The sequence below is a fragment of the Triplophysa rosa genome, linkage group LG22, assembly GCF_024868665.1.
Source record: "Triplophysa rosa linkage group LG22, Trosa_1v2, whole genome shotgun sequence".
NCBI classification, from domain to species: domain Eukaryota; kingdom Metazoa; phylum Chordata; class Actinopteri; order Cypriniformes; family Nemacheilidae; genus Triplophysa; species Triplophysa rosa.
Window position 1 is genome coordinate 19311543 of NC_079911.1, and position 17568 is coordinate 19329110.

Consider the following 17568-nt stretch of genomic DNA (forward strand, 5'->3'; position numbering starts at 1 on the left):
TTTATTGGTTATATTTTTGTAACCAGAAAGTAACATTCCCTGATGGTTATTTATTGGTTATTTTTTGCAACCAGAAAATAACGTTCCCTGATGGTTATTTATTGGTTATTTTTTTGCAATCAGAAAATAACGTTCCCTGATGGTTATTTATTGGTTATTTTTGCAATCAGAAAATAACGTTCCCAGAACGTTGCAGGCTGTTTCTTTTTAAAATAACCAGAAAGTAACGTTCCCTGATGGCTATTTATTGGTTATTTTTTGTAACCAGAAAGTAACGTTCCCTGATGGCTATTGATTGGTTATTTTTTGTAACCTGAAAGTAACGTTCCCTGATGGTTATTTATTGGTTATTTTTGCAACCAGAAAATAACGTTCCCTGATGGTTATTTATTGGTTATTTTTGCAATCAGAAAATAACGTTCCCAGAACGTTGCAGGCTGTTTTTTTTTAAATAACCAGAAAGTAACGTTCCCTGATGGTTATTTATTGTTTTTTTTGTAACCAGAAAGTAACGTTCCCTGAAGGTTATTTTTTGGTTGTTTTTTTGCAACCAGAAAATAACCCTGATGGTTATTTTTTGGTTATTTTTTAATGGTAAAAATGGTCAAAACTGGTAAACGTCAGTGACGTGCAATACGGAAATTAAGATCACATAAACACATGTTATACTTACCAAATGAAATGAATAAATGTGCCCTTTAATGGCTGAAAATAATAAACTAGTTAAGCTAAATGAAAAATGACCTTCCAATTATATAATTCCACTTATATAAACGTCTCTCCGAATAAACACAATGCAATCTAAAACTGTTGTGTTAAAAACAACATTTTCAGTTGTGTGTATCATTGCTGTATCATACAGTATGGCTTCCCGGTATGTGACCTTATCTCTGCTCCTAAAGGTCTTTACATTTGAACACTTAGTGCTATAGATAAGATCCCTAAACGTAACAGATATTTCTTTCATAAGACCTGTTTGATTCGGCTTGAGACACATGAGCAAACAACTGCTTGAGTATCTACAGGTTTATTCACATCGTACACACACAAACTGTGGATGGCTTGTTTAGTAGAGAACACAAGAAACATGTCACGCCAGATCTCCTGAAAGTCACACACCAGCTTGTTCGTTTTAATGTGTTGGTTTGTTTTCCTTGTTGGGCTGTTTCAACCTCGCTTTGAGGTTATAGGTCTCTTATTAAATATATTTCAGGGTGTAGGCTTCACATTGCAAGCATGAATCTGGCAGTGTTCGGGCAAAAGCTTTGTTGGAGACTGTTGCTGTTGTGGAATCTGACAGCTCTCTCCTGTCCGCATATGCACCACTTGGAATGAGAACTCGTCCTGAGTGAGGGGTTACGCACTTCTCGGTTTTTGACACCTCCTTATCATAGCTGTGTGGAAGAGGAGGCGTTAGCGGCTCGCACGGCATGCGGGCAACATCAGGGGCAACAGAGTGCATGGCAGATTATCTGCCCTCAGCATTTTGTATCTATTTAGCATTTTTTTGTATATGATGAAAGGTTCATAGAGAAGACGGTTTTTTAGTTCTAGCTCCAAAATGTTTGATTGTCTTCACAAATTATATTTGTAAATGTGATTTTTATAAAGATATGTTTCTTTCATTGGTCAACAAATGTGGGAACCCTAATGAGTGGAAATTCTTCCACACACTCATGCCCGTGCCATTTCAAACCTGTATGACTTTCTTTCTTCTGCATAACACAAAAGAAGATATTTTGAAGAATGTTGGCAACTTAACAACACTGATCCTCATTGACATTCAGTATGTGGACACAAAACCACGTAGGCATTTCTGAAAATATCTTCTTTTGAAGAAAAAGTCATATATAGTTTAAATGGCATGAGGGTGAATAAATGATGCATTTCTATTTTTAGGTGAACCTGTCCCTTTAAAAGCTGTCTGATAACTGGATAGTCAGACAAATTCAACGATATATAATAAGTGTCATATAATATTATATAATATATGTGACAAATGATTTATCACGCAAAGCATGTTGTGTATTATACAGCACTATTGCAACTATAATGGGGCAAAGAAAATATACCAGTTTACGAAAAATACTGTAAATATTCATTATAGGCCTAAATGAAATGGTGATGTTCCAACACTCCGTTCAGCATCTGATCTCAGTCTGACGTGTAGCAGGCGTTCAGACACCAACAAGCTTTTCCTATTTTGGTTAACGAGCAGAAAAAGGTTCATTTGTTTGAGGTCACCTCCTTCTTTTCTCCATGATTGGCTTTCTTCAGTCAGTTTTCTGTCGAGTTTCTCACGCAATTCGTCTTTTTAAGTTCTTCATTATCTACATCCACATTCTGCGACCACCATTCCCTCGTATTTATGTTTTAAAACCACAACGCCATTTTGATTTTGATACAGAAGGGAGATGGGGTCTAACTTGGTGGGCACACAGCAGGCTTTGGCGGCTTTTTGGGGACTCTTCAAATTGAGCAACGTCTGGATTATAGCATGCTTGGTGGGCGTCACGTCTGAAGCGAGTGGATAACTGCACACGCCGCGGCAGGTGAAAGCTTGATAACCAGCCGGTGCGACGACCCACGAGTCCCAGCCTATGTCCTTAAAATCAACATACATCTCAGTCCTTTTGCAGTACTCAACTTTAGCGCTGCGACGCACACGTGGCCCATTGTGGTAGATTGCGTTGGATCGCATCTGCATTAACAATGCCTCGTCCTGCTCGGCCTCTTCATCCTCATCTTCATCCATCCACCTTCCACTGATGCCCGGCAGCTCGTTCTCCTCTTCAGCCATGTGCTTGAGTTTTCCACTTTCTTCGCTATGATCGTCTGAGTAGATGATTAGCGCCGGCTCGTGTTTTCCATTGAGGTTCCGGTCAATGTCCAGTTCTACAGAACGCGGGCCATTCCATTCGTTGGTATTTCCCGAATGTATTGCTGCATCATCACGGTTCAAGTGTTCAATATGAACTTCCAGCCTGGGGGTCAGATTTCTTGACCTTCTCCAGTTCTGGACAGCGTTTGTCAAATCAAATACCTCCCAGCCACTGTCCTTACGCCTGACATGCCTTGATGCCAACTCTTGAATTCCACAAAGGTCTCTCTCACCTGCCCTGTCGCTGACATCCTCGGCATTCCGGCAGTGGACGCTCCGCTGCATTTCAAACACGGTCACCTTCCACCCCGCGCCGATATGATGCCACGGGTCTCTCTTGAGAAGGGTGTAAAGGCGCAGCTCGGCGGTGACGACGCGCTCGTGTTGCGGGACAGAGATGTTGAACTGAAGAGGGTGTGTCCGAAAGCTCTTACGCATCACGGTGGGTGTTGAGTGATCTGCAGATCAGAGAGTCAAGAAACATATTTCACTTCTAAGTTAATACATAGACAAAAATGAAATACACTCTTAAAATGGAAGGTTCTTAAAATGTTCTTTGTTGGGCTGCGTTGGGATTTAACATCTGCAGGAACTTTCTGTTTCACAAAAGGTTCTTTGTAGTGGACAAAAAGTTGAAGACTATAAAAGGGTAAGAGAAATTGTTATTTTAAGAAGCTTTGACTGGAAAGATTAGGGAACCAACAATGGTTGTTTTTATGCAATCACTGCGAAGAACTATTTGGAACATTTTGTGGTACATGTGTTGTTCAGAGAAATTACCAAATAAAATAAACATTGAATTCTCTAAATCTCCATGAATCATTTCAAATAATAACAATAATAGATGAGCTACAATTTGTATATATATATATATTAGAATAATAATTGAATTAAAAATCCATCTACTTTAATGTAAATCCAACATCAATCAAAAACAAATTATACAGATTTACAAAATCACAGACAAAAATACAAATAATCAGATCGTCTCATAGGTCAAATCATGATTTTATTATACTATTAGAAATGGTTTAATTAGTAAGTTAACTTTTAACAAATCGTGCAAGCTACAAATAAAAAAAAATCCCATTATGGATTGAACGAAAAAGCTCTTTGTACCTTCATTCTTGAAACTGCGCACAATGTTGGCCGAGGGCATGGCAGAGCGGTCGCTGGCGAAGCGTTTGAAAACTTCCAGCATGTACTCTGGAGGCTCAACACGAGCGTCTCGGGGCCTCTGCTTGGGCCCCTGATCTGTGAAGTTTATCATGTGGAGGAATTGCCCCACAATCTTCTGCATGTCCACATTATCATCTGGCTTTAGAAGAACATCGACTGGCATGGAGCGCTGCACTTCAGGAGATGGAATAGGACTACACTGACCCCGGGAAGACAAGAAGAGGACCCAGAGGCTCAGGGTGCACACGTACCCGACTCTCGAAACCCCAGAAAGAGTCATGGTTGAGCGCAAAGATGTGTTCTGATAGGATCTCTACGGATATGGAGATGTGACATAAGATCCTGGGTTTCGGACACCTGCGCAGGTCTTGTGCGTTTGCGCTGCTAGGTTTTTCTCCACTGGACTGACAGGTTGATGTGGTGCTGGAGGAAAAACAGTCTCGTCCTTGTTGATCTTGTGATCGAGCGCAGAGGGCAGGACTACGCTGACAACCTGCTTGTGCTGACAACTTTGGAGATGTTGCCACTTGCTGTCTGGGCCTTTCATAGTGTGGCTGGTGAGGGCCACGGGGTTCCTCACACATCCTGTATCTTCTTTCCATGCATGCCTTCGTCAAACATATGGCCTCAGCACTTCATAAACCCATATGAGGCATTATGTTTTACTGCTTTGAATTCGCGTTTTCATTCAAATTGACGGAAGCTGTAAGGATTTGGGTTTTAACCTCCTGAGGCTGTTTTTAGAATCTGTGCACATTTTGGACCGGCAACAAACAACACAGGTAGTCTAACAAACTAAATTAAACAAAATTTTTGGGGGGAAGACCAAAAGGGCAATGGACACCAGCTCCAGACCAGCTACAAGCTTAAAGGGATGGTTCACCCAAACGATAAAAAAAACTTTTATACTTTACTCACCCTCATGTCATCCCAAACCTGTATGAATTACTTTCTTCGGGAGAACACACAAAAAAGAGACATTTTAAAGAACGTCGGTAACAAAACAACAACGCTCCCCGTTGACTTCCATTATATGGACACAAAACCACTGAGAAATTTCTCAAAAGAAACAACAAGAGGGTGAATAAATTATTTTTTTGTGTTTAATTTTGAGTGCACTAACTACAATAATACTATAAACCACAAGGTGTCAGTATAAAATCAGTTAGACAGGTATAGACAAAGTTTCACTTGTCCCAGAGTCAAATTGATCAATTTCTCTGTAGATTTTTCAGACAATTTTGATCATTTGTTATCTGATAAATGATTTTATAATCGATTTTACATGTAGTCTTGAGCTGATTTTAGTGCCGTGTTTACATTTAGTCATTTAGCGTACGCTTTTATCCAAAGTGACTTACAGAGAATTTAGGAAACAATAAAGCGATATGTCACAGGGGCAATAATACAATCAATAAGTGCTAATACCAAATCGTTTTCAAGCCAGAACAATACCTGTAGAGAGAGAGAAAGAGAGAGGGTTAGAGGGTTTCATTGATTTGGGATATTTTTTGAAAGATCTAGCAAGTAAATGTAAATGTAAGTTAAAAGAGCAGGATTTGGAAAAAGAACCGGCTCCTTTCAGAGGAAGAAAATTCAGTAATTGACTTATTTTAACATATGTTGCTTTGTAACCCAAAAACCGTTCTTTTTATTTTAAGAGAAATTATTTGTTATTTTGATATGTATATATTAAAACATGCTGTATATATCAACATGTGATATATTTCAAATCTGTTTTTGATCTGTTTATCTGTGAATTATTTAAAATTATACTGTGAGCTTGTGTTTTTTGTAATGACATCTTCCTTTTTTCTTTGCCCGAGAATTTGCCTGACAATGTTCAAGGTCCTATTATGAGTGTGTGACATTTCCCTCCGAAGTGTTTATTTTCTACCCTGTGTTGACTTTTGTCAATATACACAGCTTTTTAAAACAGATACTTTAAATGTAATCTCGGTGATATATATGTATGTAAACAAACCCACAGGTTTATAGCTCCTGATTGGATCACATGTAATAAAACAAGATTACGTCAGAACCCATGTGTTGTTAAAGCCATAGCAGAGAAAGTGTAAAGGTGTGTCTGAGCGTCACAGCTTTATAGCTCAGTTACAAGTTTGGCTCTCACATCACATGATTTGACAGAACGTCCGAGTTGGCTGTAGTTGAGGTCACCTGTCGAGGGCATCAGCTCCAATAAGAGCACAGGAACGGTCAGACTGGCCTCATTTCAACACTCCACTCTCTCGAAAAAACTTGAGCTGTTCAACAGAAGCGTTAGACATGTGCAGCCAGGGTTGTGTGGTCTTAGATGGATCTTGTGAGAAAGGACGAAGGATCGGGTCTGGCCCGCTAGAGGTGCAGATGTGCCAATCCATTTTGCCCTGTCATGCCAACCACCAGGGTGAACTGGGTGCAGGACAGTTGTTAAAGTGGATGGACACGATTGCCTGTCTGGCAGGTGAGTACAAATTAAAGTTAGAGGAGGTGCGATGGTTTGATCCGTACCGAGCATCGTCAAAGATCTCATCTTCATTTTGCTTGAAACTGTTTGTTTTGCATAAATGTGTTTGCTAAATGACATCTTATTCTCATGACTTTATTCATATCAGCCGCCTGTAGTTCATGTATTTGACATGGGCTGAGAATTAAAGCACGCTATAATATATGCAAAACCAAATAAAAATGTGGGCTAACCTGCCAAAGCAGTCAAAATGTCCAAAGCAGTCACTTTATGTTATCAGCCCATCAGAGAGTACGGTTTGATAAGCAGTTGCCTTTGGACCTTAAGTGGGGAAGGTAGCTGCCATCCATTCACCTTTACCCCAAAAGTCAAGTGTGAATCTGCTCGCGTCCCTCTCTCTCAGAGATATTTAGGAGCGCATAAGGAAAGCAGACATGAAATATTTACACGTGTCTTCTACAATACTTGACATTTCATTTCATATAGCAAGTATAGTTTCTCACCCAGTGAGACATATTAAAGGGGTCATATGGCATGAATACGTGTTTTTCTGTGTCTTTGGTGTGTTGTAAGTTGCCCGTGCATGTATTAGACACGTAAAATTGCACAAAAACAAAAGATGCATTCTATCTTAAAGCAAATGCTCACCCAGACCTGCCTGAAACGCCTCGTGTAACCACACCCCCACAAATCTGAAACGCCACATGTAACCACACCCCCACAAATCTGAAACGCCTCGTGTAACCACACCCCCACAAATCTGAAACGCCTCGTGTAACCACACCCCCACAAATCTGAAACGCCTCGTGTAACCACACCCCCACAAATCTGAAACGCCTCATGTAACCACACCCCCACAAATCTACATCAGTTCGTGGTATGATTGGACTAAGACCGCCCAAATGTGTGAGGTTTTGGGCTGTCCTGTCAGCACAATTGCTTTGGACCCTGATGTTCCAAATATGGTAAGAGGCGTTACATTTCCCTCACACGCTTGTTGTATTCGACCAATCACTACGCACTGGTTAACGGGCCAATCATAGCACACCTCGCTTTTCAGAGCCATGAGCTTTGTAAAGAATCCACGCGTTTCAGAGAGGCGGAGCAAAGAGGAGATACAAACATGCACGGTGTGTGAAAGTACGTTTTTGAACCTTAAATCGTGTATACACATTGCATTACATCTAAAACAAACCATTTTTAGTTTTAGCTGTGTCATATGACCCCTTTGAAGAAAAATAACAGTGTGCAGAGTGACAAACAAGCATGTAGAGGTTTGTTTTATAAATCTCTCTCTTCATCTTCATGTATTTCTTGATCAGCCGAAAGGCACGCAGGAACGGCATGTGTAACAGCTTCCATGGATGACATTCAGTTTGAAGAGACAGTGAGGTACATCACACGACAAACGCAGTATCATCTCACAGTTTGATGTACTGTTTACATGTAAAAATATTTAAATTAAGCCCTATGTACATAAAAGAAACCATTTTACCATTTTAAGAGAACAATTTGAAACCATGAACACACAGTAACTCTTTTATTAAAAATAAAGGTGCTTCAAAAGGTTCTTCGATGCCATAGAAGAACCTTTTTTGTCCAAATGGTTTCATAAAGAGTCTTTAACATCCGAAGAACCTTTCTGTTTCACTTTGTGGCAAAAAAAGTTCTTCAGATCATAAAAAGGTTAGAAAGAGAGATGGTGCTTTAAAGAACCTTTAACTAAATGGTTCTTCTACAGCGTCGCTGTGAAGAACCTTTAAAGCACCTTTGTTTTTAAGTGTGTACTAGTCTTTTTGCTTCTCAAATATGTATCCTGATTGAAGATGTTTGAACTGGAAAACAGACAAAATAGCAAATTCATCTTTTGCAGCTTATCTCATTGAAATGTCAACTGTAGATCTCAGTTGTTTTCTATGATGTCCTATCTCATCATATATCTGTCATCAGGGTTGGGCAGGTTATCAACATCAAAGCTAGAGTCAACAGAGCTTTCACCACCAGCATGGAGGTGATTCAAATGAAAAAATCAACACTGATCAATCGGAATGAATATTTTGTAGCGTGTCTGATCCGTGTGTAATGTGTGCGATCAGGTGGGCATCTATGTAACAGTGCAGGAGGTGCTGAGCAGAGTCATGAAGAGGGTTTGAGTGGCTTTCTCCACGTTTGTCGCCAAACCAAGAGGAACGCAGAAAGTAAGACAACTGCCATTGTAGGGAAGGACCTTTTAGTTAATAATCCACTTTGGTCAGCTGAACGTCTGTGTCTTTTGCTGCAGGTGGCTCTTAGACCACTGGATCTTCAAGATTCTGCGGAGGAAATGCTTGAACATTCGCTAGCTTCAGAAAGACGCAGACTCCGTCTGTATAATGAGGAGGCCTTTAAAAACCTCATGAGTGATTATTACAACCTTCAGGAAAGGGGTGAGCACGCGCGTCATGAGATCTTTTTGGTTGGGTTCAGTTACGCAAGAGGTGGATTAGGTTCAGGGTCACTGAAAACTTAACCTGAGGTTTCTTTAGGGCATTGTACCTTTGAAAGCTTCGTGACAGCTTTGCATTTTAGCTGTGGGAAAAAAATCGCACTGTCCCTGGAACAGTGACAGAAGAGAATGAAAGAACATGTGCTACAACGGGTGGTGTGGAAATACTCAGTAGTGGAAGGAATCTTCATTCAGAGTCAGCCAGAGGACAGGAACACAAGAGCAACGGCATTCCAAAGTGATCGCTTTAATAGGATTTGTTGACATTTCAGGATTGTGGAACAAAAAGGCCATCGTGCCCACCGTATCGACCGAGCTCACACGGGTCGAGAGCATCGAGCTGGTGCTGCCGCCACACGCCAATCACCACGGAAATACTTTCGGTGGTCAAATTATGGCCTGGATGGAGAATGTGGCTACGGTAGCGGCCAGGTACTAGATCTTTGCACATGTCAAATTTGTGGGTCTGTGTATTTTGTGAATTTGTTTTTGTTCCTTTAGTCGACTGTGTGGCTGCTATCCTTCTCTTGGAGCCGTGGACATGTTTCAGTTCCGGGGTCCCTCGAGTGTTGGTGACAGACTGGTGTTCAAGGCAATGGTCAATAATGCCTTTCAGACCAGGTATATGAGCCATGACTGTTGTGGTATTGTATGTGCTATATACAGTCGTGGGGCAGTCTACAGTCGTTAGAGAGTCGGACTCGTGACCTGAAGGTTGCCGGTTCGATTCCCAGGGCCGGCGGGTAACGACTGAGGTGTCCTTGAGCAAGGCACCTTACCCCTACTTGCTCCCCGGGCGCTGCAGTGATAGCTGCCCACTGCTCCGGGTGTACGTGTGTTCACCACTTGCTGTGCGTGTGTTCACTACTCTCTGGATGGGTTAAATGCAGAGGTCACATTTCGGGTATGGGTCACCATATCTGACTAATAGGTCACTTTCACTCACTTTCACTTACTGTCAACACAGACATGAAATAGCCTATCATACGCAAGAAAAAGTCATGTGCAATATTTACGAGTGATGTACATGATATTCAAGAATGTTGGGCGGGGATTCATTTTATCTGAATTTGATTGGATGCAATACATACGTTGCTACAGTAAAGCAATGAGCCACAAGAGATGGTACTTTGCAGCAAAGTTATTACTGAAACTAAAACTATTAAAACATTACTGTACATTTTAAATAAAATAAATATTATTTGAAAAACCTAAGCTTAACAGAAATGAGAAATAAACTTACAAAAATTTTTTGCCTGAAAATGTAAAAACATGAACTAAAACTTAAAGTCCCAGTGAAATAAAAAATGACAATGTCTATTTTTTTCATGAAATATTGCAGCGTTTATTGTAAATAGTTTATCAATGTGGGTCATTCTCTTTTTAAAATTCGTGTACCCTCACAATCTTTAGTTAAAATCTGAAAATGCACTTCCTTCCTGTAATGACTGACCTTCTGAAATGACGTATGTTAGACTGCTTGATTGGAGCATCCATAAACTCCTCCCCTTCAACTGTCAGTCTGCTGCCAGTTCCCTTTCAAAATTCAACAGCTGTTTTTATACATCCAATCAAATCGCAGAGAAATAGGAAAGCCACGCCCACTATTTTTCTCATTAGAAATGCCATTTCACTCGGAAAAACGATCGGGACTCTCGGTTCACAGGGACTTTAAATATAAATTAAACAAAAAAATAAACAAATACTAGAAATGAAACTAAAATTAACATGAAAACTAAAAATATAGAAAGTTAATTCAAAATATGAATAAAAATACAATAGAACTGAAAACAAAACTATGGTAACATTGCTTGGCAGTGGGTAAGGAAAGGGAAATAAACTGACTGACTGACCACAGCCCCTTCTCTCTCTCAGTGTGGAGGTGGGTGTTCGTGTGGAAGCGTATAACTGTGAGGAATGGAATGAAGGGACACCGAGACATATCAACAGCGCCTTTATGATTTATTACCTCCCAGGACCCAACGGTGACAGACAAACATTTCCTGATGTCACTTACACAACTCACGTAAGTGATTTCCACGTTCTACACTGACAACAAATCGAACATTTTAAACAATATCAGACAAAGGTTTAAACCTGAATAAAATAAAAAAGTGACACATATATGAGGCAGCTTTTGTTATTAAGGATGGAGAAAGAAGATTTCTTGGCGCTATTGTCAGAAAGAGAATTCGAATGGCCAGGTGCGTGTCAATAAACAAAACATAAATGTTTATGCTATGATGCTGCTTTAGAAATATTACATTGAACAAATTCCCTGCAGAAAACACATTCTGTACTCAAGAGATGAGGGGCCGATTTCTGTGCCTTGGGACAGAAATAATCAGGTAACGTTATAGTTGAAAATCAAATAATGCTTGGCAAAATTGTCGTATTGTAATGATGTATTAATAATATGGTTATTGACAATCAAGCTGATATTAAACATTGACTTTAAAGTGTTTGTTCTTGCACAGGTATATTTGGGCTATAACAATGTGGCCGCTCTCACCATCTTAGCAGGAAAGCAGGGCTGGGAAGCTAATAACATAAATGAAAGGGTAAAAGTTATATTTTTTCTGTGATCCAATTTGAGGGTGTGAAGTACATTTTATTTTTATGCATCTGGTGTTTTAAAATGACCCGCAGGTTGGAACCTACGTGCACGAGGAAGAAGATTCACTGTATATAAGAGTGGAGATGGAGATCAAGACTTCGGCTTTTCACGCTTTCTCGCGTCTCGCTGACCTGCGATTGCGGCCATGCTGGGACAAAAACTATCTGTGTGTGAACAAGTGACATTCTGATACAACACACGTATTTCAATCCCACATAAAAATGATCTGTTATTGTTTGGTGTTGTGTTCGTCAGGAGCTGCAAGGAAGTGGAGAAAGCAGATGAGGAGGAAACAGTGTATCACGTTAAATGTGCCACAATCAATGGCGGAAGATGTCGAGATTTTGTGTTCCTGCTGTCTAAAAGACAACCTTGCAAAGATGGGTGAGATTTCGCTTCTACCAACAAACACAGTCTGTGTTCACTGGTAATTCACACGGTATTTTATTGTGACAGAGACCCATACGTGATAGCGATCCGATCCGTCACCGTGGCAACAGTTCCACCGGAGGAGAACTCCATCCGGAGTGAAGCTAAATGCGCAGGATTCCTCATTCACAGAATCGGCCATTCAACCTGCAAGGTACCACTTGAGTTTTCTGAAGCTCTTATCTAGAAGAAATACGGCCTTTGACTCTGATCATTGCTCTTGTAGGCGTCTTACTACAACCAAGTAACATCAGGAGTGCTTCCCTACATTGAAGGAAATTTAGCAGGCTGGTCCAAATCCATGGAAGACACAGCCATGTCCTGCATTTCATTTCTGGAGCAAGATTTGCTGACTACAGTTTTTTGATGCAAAAAAATCTCGGTTGAACTTGACTGTGATTCATAACCCTTAAATGCCACATAACCATGAAAACCACACGAAATATTTCACTGCTTTAAAGTATTTGTACAAAAGTGTTTTGTAAATGTAATTTATTTGTCTCCTTTCTTGCTCGTATACAAGTCCCTCTCATAGCAGGATTAAAATGATACTGTATCTGACCCATATGTAAAATCCACATGTTTCAGGCACATACATCATGAGTATCTTAACAAGTCTCAAGTCATTCTTGTTTCTTCTGAAACAATTAATGGCGGACAGTCCATGTTTAGAGAAGGACACCCACGGGACAGGGGACTTTTAGAATACCACCACCTTGTCTTTTTTGGGCTGCACTTTCTTCTTAGGCACATGGACGTCTTCGTGGTCAGCACTGATCCTGTTGGATATCCGTCCGAGGGTGATGGAATTGGCTGTGGACAGTACAGAAAAGTCAGATCTGAATATACACGTTTTCATCCATAATAAACAGCAAAAACATAACGTGAAGTTAAAGCCACGGACTTGACATCTGATGCTCGGGACAGTCTTTCTGAAAGTGTTCCACTGAGCCACACACTCGACAGCAACCTCCTAAATCAACAACAAAACCAAAACACGTAAACAAACACCAGCAGCATGCGTCTTCTTACGTATTGACTAATATACCAACAGGTCACTCAGGTTGATGTAAAAGTCACTAACCAGCAGCGTACATTCCCTTTGGGTTATCAGGACAGGATTTGGACAAATGACCCGTCTGACCACAAATAAAACACTTGGCATATGGGTATTCACCTAGGAAACAAAATTAAAAAAGTAAGTACGCAGTGTTAAACACATGTAGACGGCAATTAATACGATGAGGAAATATCTAAGAAATCCAATTTTTAATGCATCATTTTGGTCTGCTTGTGCTATTTCTTTTGCTATGTATTTCTCTAATATAATGAGATTTATATATTTTTAATTGTTGTTCACTCATACTGACTCATTCAAGGATTCTTACCCATGGCAGGATCCACTTTAGCACGACATTTGTGGAGTTCATGTTCTGTAGAACCGCACCGATAACAAATCCCCCGACCCATCTCCGCATCATTATCTGCCTCTGGGCAGTCGGAAAGCCCGTGACCTGGCTTCCTGCAGTTGAAACAGATCTAGATTGAAAACAGAACAGCAGAAATATTAATACCCAATGATATAATACATTTAAGGTAATTAGTTATCAAAATTGTGTATACAAATATTATGGCCACTGAAATGTATTCCCACCCTTCAAGAACATGCACATCTCGATGAAAAGATTTTTTGCATTTTTCCACAAAATTATATTTCAGGTATTAAGTCTATTTAAAAAAGTATCAGTCAAATAAAAGGGATGTTAACAGTATGTGTGCCATTAAATTCAAAAGCACCTCTCCTCTAAATAAAAAACATCCGTGTTTATCACATCCAGCTCCTTACCATATTGCTCGTTTTAGTGTTCTGTCTCTTTATCCTTCGGTTTTCTCGTCTTTCATCTTTCTTCAACGCTACCGCCACTTCTTCCCTCAGGTCATCGTACTTTCCAGGTGGCCCTTTCTGAAGAGTCTGACCTGTCTGCTTCAGATACTCCAGAAACCCATTCACATCTTCAGTTTCATGTTCTTGTTTCTTTTCGTTAGGTTTCTTTATGCCTTGTCCCTTCTGGATGTGCAGCGGAGCTTTTGAGGCTCTGTCATGTGTACTGGCTTGGCCACCAGCGCTTGAACCTGGTCGTTCTGTATTCCCACTTGCCTTGAGCTGTTTCCACGGTGTGGCATCTGCCGGCTTGCATTTGTGAATGTTGTTAGCACGGGCCCACCTTGTCATTTTGAGTTCTTCTGGATGAAGATAATAGTAAAGCAAGTACACTGTATTTGTTGTTGTTATTAGTATTATGGTTAGTAATACAACCTGATGCAATAGTTGTTTAAGACAATAAAATTGATTATTGTTTTTAGGTCAAAAACGAATGCAAAGATCTGTTAAAAGATCTTTTTTTCTTAATACCTACCTGTATTGTGGTGCTGGGCGTAGCATTAACTATTACCATAAATGTTGTGAACTCAAACCCAGGTATTGTCAGTCACCAGTATTTTATAAAAAAAAAAGATCAATCATTCACGACCATGCTATATATTAAAAATGCCGCAATCTTATTTGATAACATCACTTTACCGTAACCATGGTATATCCCATAGACTGTATAAAACAGGTTTATCCATAATATCGTTAAATTATGGTAATAAAAATGGCAGCCTAATCATTCTGTCAAAAGTGAAACTATACTTTTACTAAAATAAAACTTTGGTTAATTTTCTTATGTCCTATTCTCTAACTAACATAATAGCATGCATATGCATGATATCAGAATGATGATTAACGTTAATGCTCATATAAAGCTTCATAACAGATCACTGTGAAATCACCCGGTTAACCCCGTGAGAACATTTCTGACGTTTAAAGTTATTTAATGTTACTAACAGGAGAAAATCTTTAAGATCGGATCAACTACAACAGGGGTATTCAATTAAAGTTCCAAGAGGTCCGGTCTTTATACTTTCTTCCAAACGGAAGAAATTTTGGAAAATAAATAAATATTTAATCAATTTAACCCAGTTGGATATACTGTAAAAGATATGATCTTTTATCAGGCCATTTATTTTATATTTTGATACAAACACACTGTGGATATTGTAGACTCTGTGGCTTTAGGGGAATGCCCTCTCAATAGAAGTCTGACAATTAATATTTGCAAATAAAAAAAACTACTGACAACATGCAAACAGCAAATGTAATGTAACAATTAAAATGCTCTCATCATAAACAGAAAACAAAGTTACTTACTAAATTAGCCTTTCCATGCCATTCATACCAGAACTACTTCTATCTTTAAATAATTTCCCAATTAAAACGTTGTTCATTACAGAATGTGACTCTGCTTGTGCAAACCCAGCAAAAGTCCTTCATAAAATCATCCTACAGAATATTCTGTGAAAATATAACAATATCTTCAATATTGACCGAATAATGCCAAAATCTTAGTGAAATTAATGCTTGAAATTAATCTGTGATGCTTGTTATCTAATAATCAATTCGATAATGAGACTTTAGCCTGGGTTTTCACAGGCTCGCAAATGTTTACATGCTGATCAATGATGCTAACGCTAAATGTAGATAAAACGTTATGGTTAATAAAATATCACAAATCTGGTTGAAAAGTTGGAGACATTTAGCAAACAGTAAACAGACTGACGGATACAAATGCTTTAATACTTTCTGCATTTTGTTTACTGTCATGTGTCCATTTACCAGCTCTGCGTGTCTGCACTACTGCATACGAAAGGGTTCAAATAAAGCGCGTTTGGCGCTTGATAAACATATCAGAGGATATAGCAGCAAAAGATCAATTACATAAATGTTCCCGAGAGTTCGTGTGGTGTACGTGATTCTCCGTTGTGTAGACGCGCGGCTCAATTTAAACAACCAAAATAGTCAAAAGTTTTAAATGGTTTATTAGGCTATGACCGCGGTCCGCCAATTGAGGATGACTGAACAACAACAGCTGAAAATGATTAGTAAAAATGTATCCCCCTTACCTTCTAATATCAGCTGTCACAATACAACACCGTTCACGTGGGTTTTTTTCTCGGTCCCACCAGTAATAGCCTCCGGTGTGAAACAAAACTTTGTCACTGTTTTTGTGGTTCCGTCCGAGAATTGGTTCCGTTGTGAATGAGCTGAAACGCCAATCAAGGGTTCCAGGTGTATGATTAATTTGCATAATGAGGGCGCGTTTAAAAAGACACTTACCTTCATCGCTGCTTCATTTTACATCTATTTTTCCCTATTTTTTCAAGTTGTTGACATTTTAAAATGCTTTTGTTCCTTATATTGGTGGGATGGGTTTGTCAAGGTAGGCTACAATAACCACGAACAGTCCCACTAACACACTTACATAGCCCTTAAAGTGTTATAAATGAATATTTGCAGTGACAAGATTTAATATGTATTGTTTTTATTTATGTATTTAGTGTGGGGGGGACCGTTGGGAAAACAGAAGACCTCTGAAATCCAGTTTGATGAAGGTAAATTAAGTCTTTATTATTAAACAAACTGCAATATGGTTCAATGGCTTGATGGAGATTGTGTGTTATTCTCAGGATACATTAACTCGCTGAGTGAAAATCGTCTATTGCCTAAAAATGGTGAAGTAGTGATGGGTAAATCATGCACATTCCAACAAAACTGTCATAAATAATCTTATTGTTTATAATATAACAACCCATAAATGCATTTAATACAATTTTGTATTTGCCTATTTATTCAACAGAGGATGTGGAAGATGATGCTGTTCTGGAGGGGGATATCCTGATGCCTGTAAGCTCAAATTGTGCCTTTATATTTGTAATAATGCCACGTTCTTCATCAGACCTGTTGAAAAAACCAGCATATGTTGGTTAGGTGGGTTTTGAAGCATGGTAGCTGGTCATGTGCTGGTTTAAGGTGGTCCTTAAACAAGGGCTCTGTTTTAATATTCTAGCAAATCTGTAATACAAAGGCGCCTAACTACTCCACAAACTATCCACTTTTATTCTGCTGCTGCTTTAAAAAGATGAATGTATTATCTTTAGAGTGACAGGAACGCAGTGAGTGAGTTGTGGCCAAACGTGGATGGGATTGTGTCCGTGCCGTATGAAATCGATTTCGTTCTCGGTGAGGCTTTTGAACGTTTCAAGTCATTTTGGTGCTGAATGTTTTTCTCTTTTGTTGTGTGTGTCAATGCAGATATTCATCCTGAACCTTGAGTGTCTCTCTATACATTTCATGTTTTGACCCTTAATGTGTGTGTTTTTCCACATGTAAATGCACTTTAATAAGGGTTTGTGTGTTTTACTTTGTGTGTATGTGTGGTGTCAGAGGACCGGATTCAAGAAATAACTGAAGCTTTAGACATGATCAGTGACAAGACGTGCATCACGTTTTATCCGCGTACTATTGAAACCGACTTCATATACTTCTCTTACGGTCAAGGGTAAGTTATAGTCTCGCCCTACACTATAATAGACTTTCATGTATTTAACCAAAGGAGCTTGTAATTATTTTC

At 39.4% G+C, this 17568-nt stretch overlaps 4 protein-coding genes across 6 annotated transcripts in view; 2 read left to right on the forward strand and 2 right to left on the reverse strand.

Moving 5' to 3' along the window:
• Window positions 1-2326: 2326 nt before the first annotated feature.
• LOC130545742 (bone morphogenetic protein 10-like) lies at window positions 2327-4644 on the reverse strand. Its single transcript, XM_057320460.1, has 3 exons — window positions 4312-4644; window positions 4001-4259; window positions 2327-3339 (listed from the first exon to the last, which is right to left on the reverse strand). Exons 1-3 carry the CDS (start codon window positions 4642-4644, stop codon window positions 2327-2329), a joined length of 1605 nt encoding a protein of 534 aa, XP_057176443.1.
• A 1608-nt stretch (window positions 4645-6252) lies between these two features.
• LOC130546589 (acetyl-coenzyme A thioesterase) lies at window positions 6253-12425 on the forward strand. The gene is given in 16 exon segments (XM_057321948.1): window positions 6253-6524; window positions 7850-7919; window positions 8478-8538; window positions 8624-8725; window positions 8809-8953; window positions 9130-9151; window positions 9316-9444; window positions 9514-9633; window positions 10888-11038; window positions 11161-11216; window positions 11297-11360; window positions 11490-11573; window positions 11662-11795; window positions 11885-12013; window positions 12086-12212; window positions 12285-12425. Coding segments are annotated over 16 exon segments (1713 nt in total). The 5' UTR covers window positions 6253-6346.
• A 116-nt stretch (window positions 12426-12541) lies between these two features.
• Window positions 12542-16135, reverse strand: zcchc9 (zinc finger, CCHC domain containing 9). 2 transcript variants are annotated; one of them, XM_057321949.1, is made up of 6 exons: window positions 16061-16135; window positions 13905-14302; window positions 13447-13597; window positions 13143-13235; window positions 12963-13031; window positions 12542-12871 (listed from the first exon to the last, which is right to left on the reverse strand). In XM_057321949.1, the coding sequence occupies exons 2-6, from the start codon at window positions 14289-14291 to the stop codon at window positions 12759-12761; spliced, it is 813 nt and encodes a 270-aa protein (XP_057177932.1). In that variant the 5' UTR covers window positions 14292-14302; window positions 16061-16135; the 3' UTR covers window positions 12542-12758. The 2 variants fall into 2 exon arrangements, with proteins under 2 accessions (XP_057177932.1, XP_057177933.1); XM_057321950.1 differs by having other exon boundaries at window positions 13905-14299; window positions 16061-16134.
• An 89-nt stretch (window positions 16136-16224) lies between these two features.
• LOC130545650 (hatching enzyme 1.2) overlaps window positions 16225-17568 on the forward strand; it is a 40259-nt gene continuing 38915 nt past the window's right edge. The window contains exons 1-6 of one of the 2 annotated variants that reach the window (XM_057320278.1): window positions 16225-16377; window positions 16496-16549; window positions 16625-16684; window positions 16795-16841; window positions 17096-17177; window positions 17382-17496. In XM_057320278.1, coding sequence (XP_057176261.1) covers window positions 16338-16377; window positions 16496-16549; window positions 16625-16684; window positions 16795-16841; window positions 17096-17177; window positions 17382-17496 — 398 coding nt within the window. In that variant the 5' untranslated portion in view covers window positions 16225-16337. The remainder of the gene's footprint in view (window positions 16378-16495; window positions 16550-16624; window positions 16685-16794; window positions 16842-17095; window positions 17178-17381; window positions 17497-17568) is intronic. The other variant, XM_057320280.1, reaches the window with a different exon arrangement.

Excerpts from the sequence above, each read along its gene's own strand:
- LOC130545742 (XM_057320460.1), bottom strand. The coding sequence starts at position 4,644 with ATGTGTGAGGAACCCCGTGGCCCTCACCAGCCACACTATGAAAGGCCC. Across the intron at positions 4,260-4,311 it reads TCTGGGGTTTCGAGAGTCGG|TGTAGTCCTATTCCATCTCC; the intron begins GTACGTGTGCAC and ends TCCCGGGGTCAG. Across the intron at positions 3,340-4,000 it reads GCGCAGTTTCAAGAATGAAG|ATCACTCAACACCCACCGTG; the intron begins GTACAAAGAGCT and ends TCTGATCTGCAG.
- zcchc9 (XM_057321949.1), bottom strand. The coding sequence starts at position 14,291 with ATGACAAGGTGGGCCCGTGCTAACAACATTCACAAATGCAAGCCGGCA. Across the intron at positions 13,236-13,446 it reads TAAAGTGGATCCTGCCATGG|GTGAATACCCATATGCCAAG; the intron begins GTAAGAATCCTT and ends TTTGTTTCCTAG. Across the intron at positions 12,872-12,962 it reads TCCCGAGCATCAGATGTCAA|CCAATTCCATCACCCTCGGA; the intron begins GTCCGTGGCTTT and ends TACTGTCCACAG.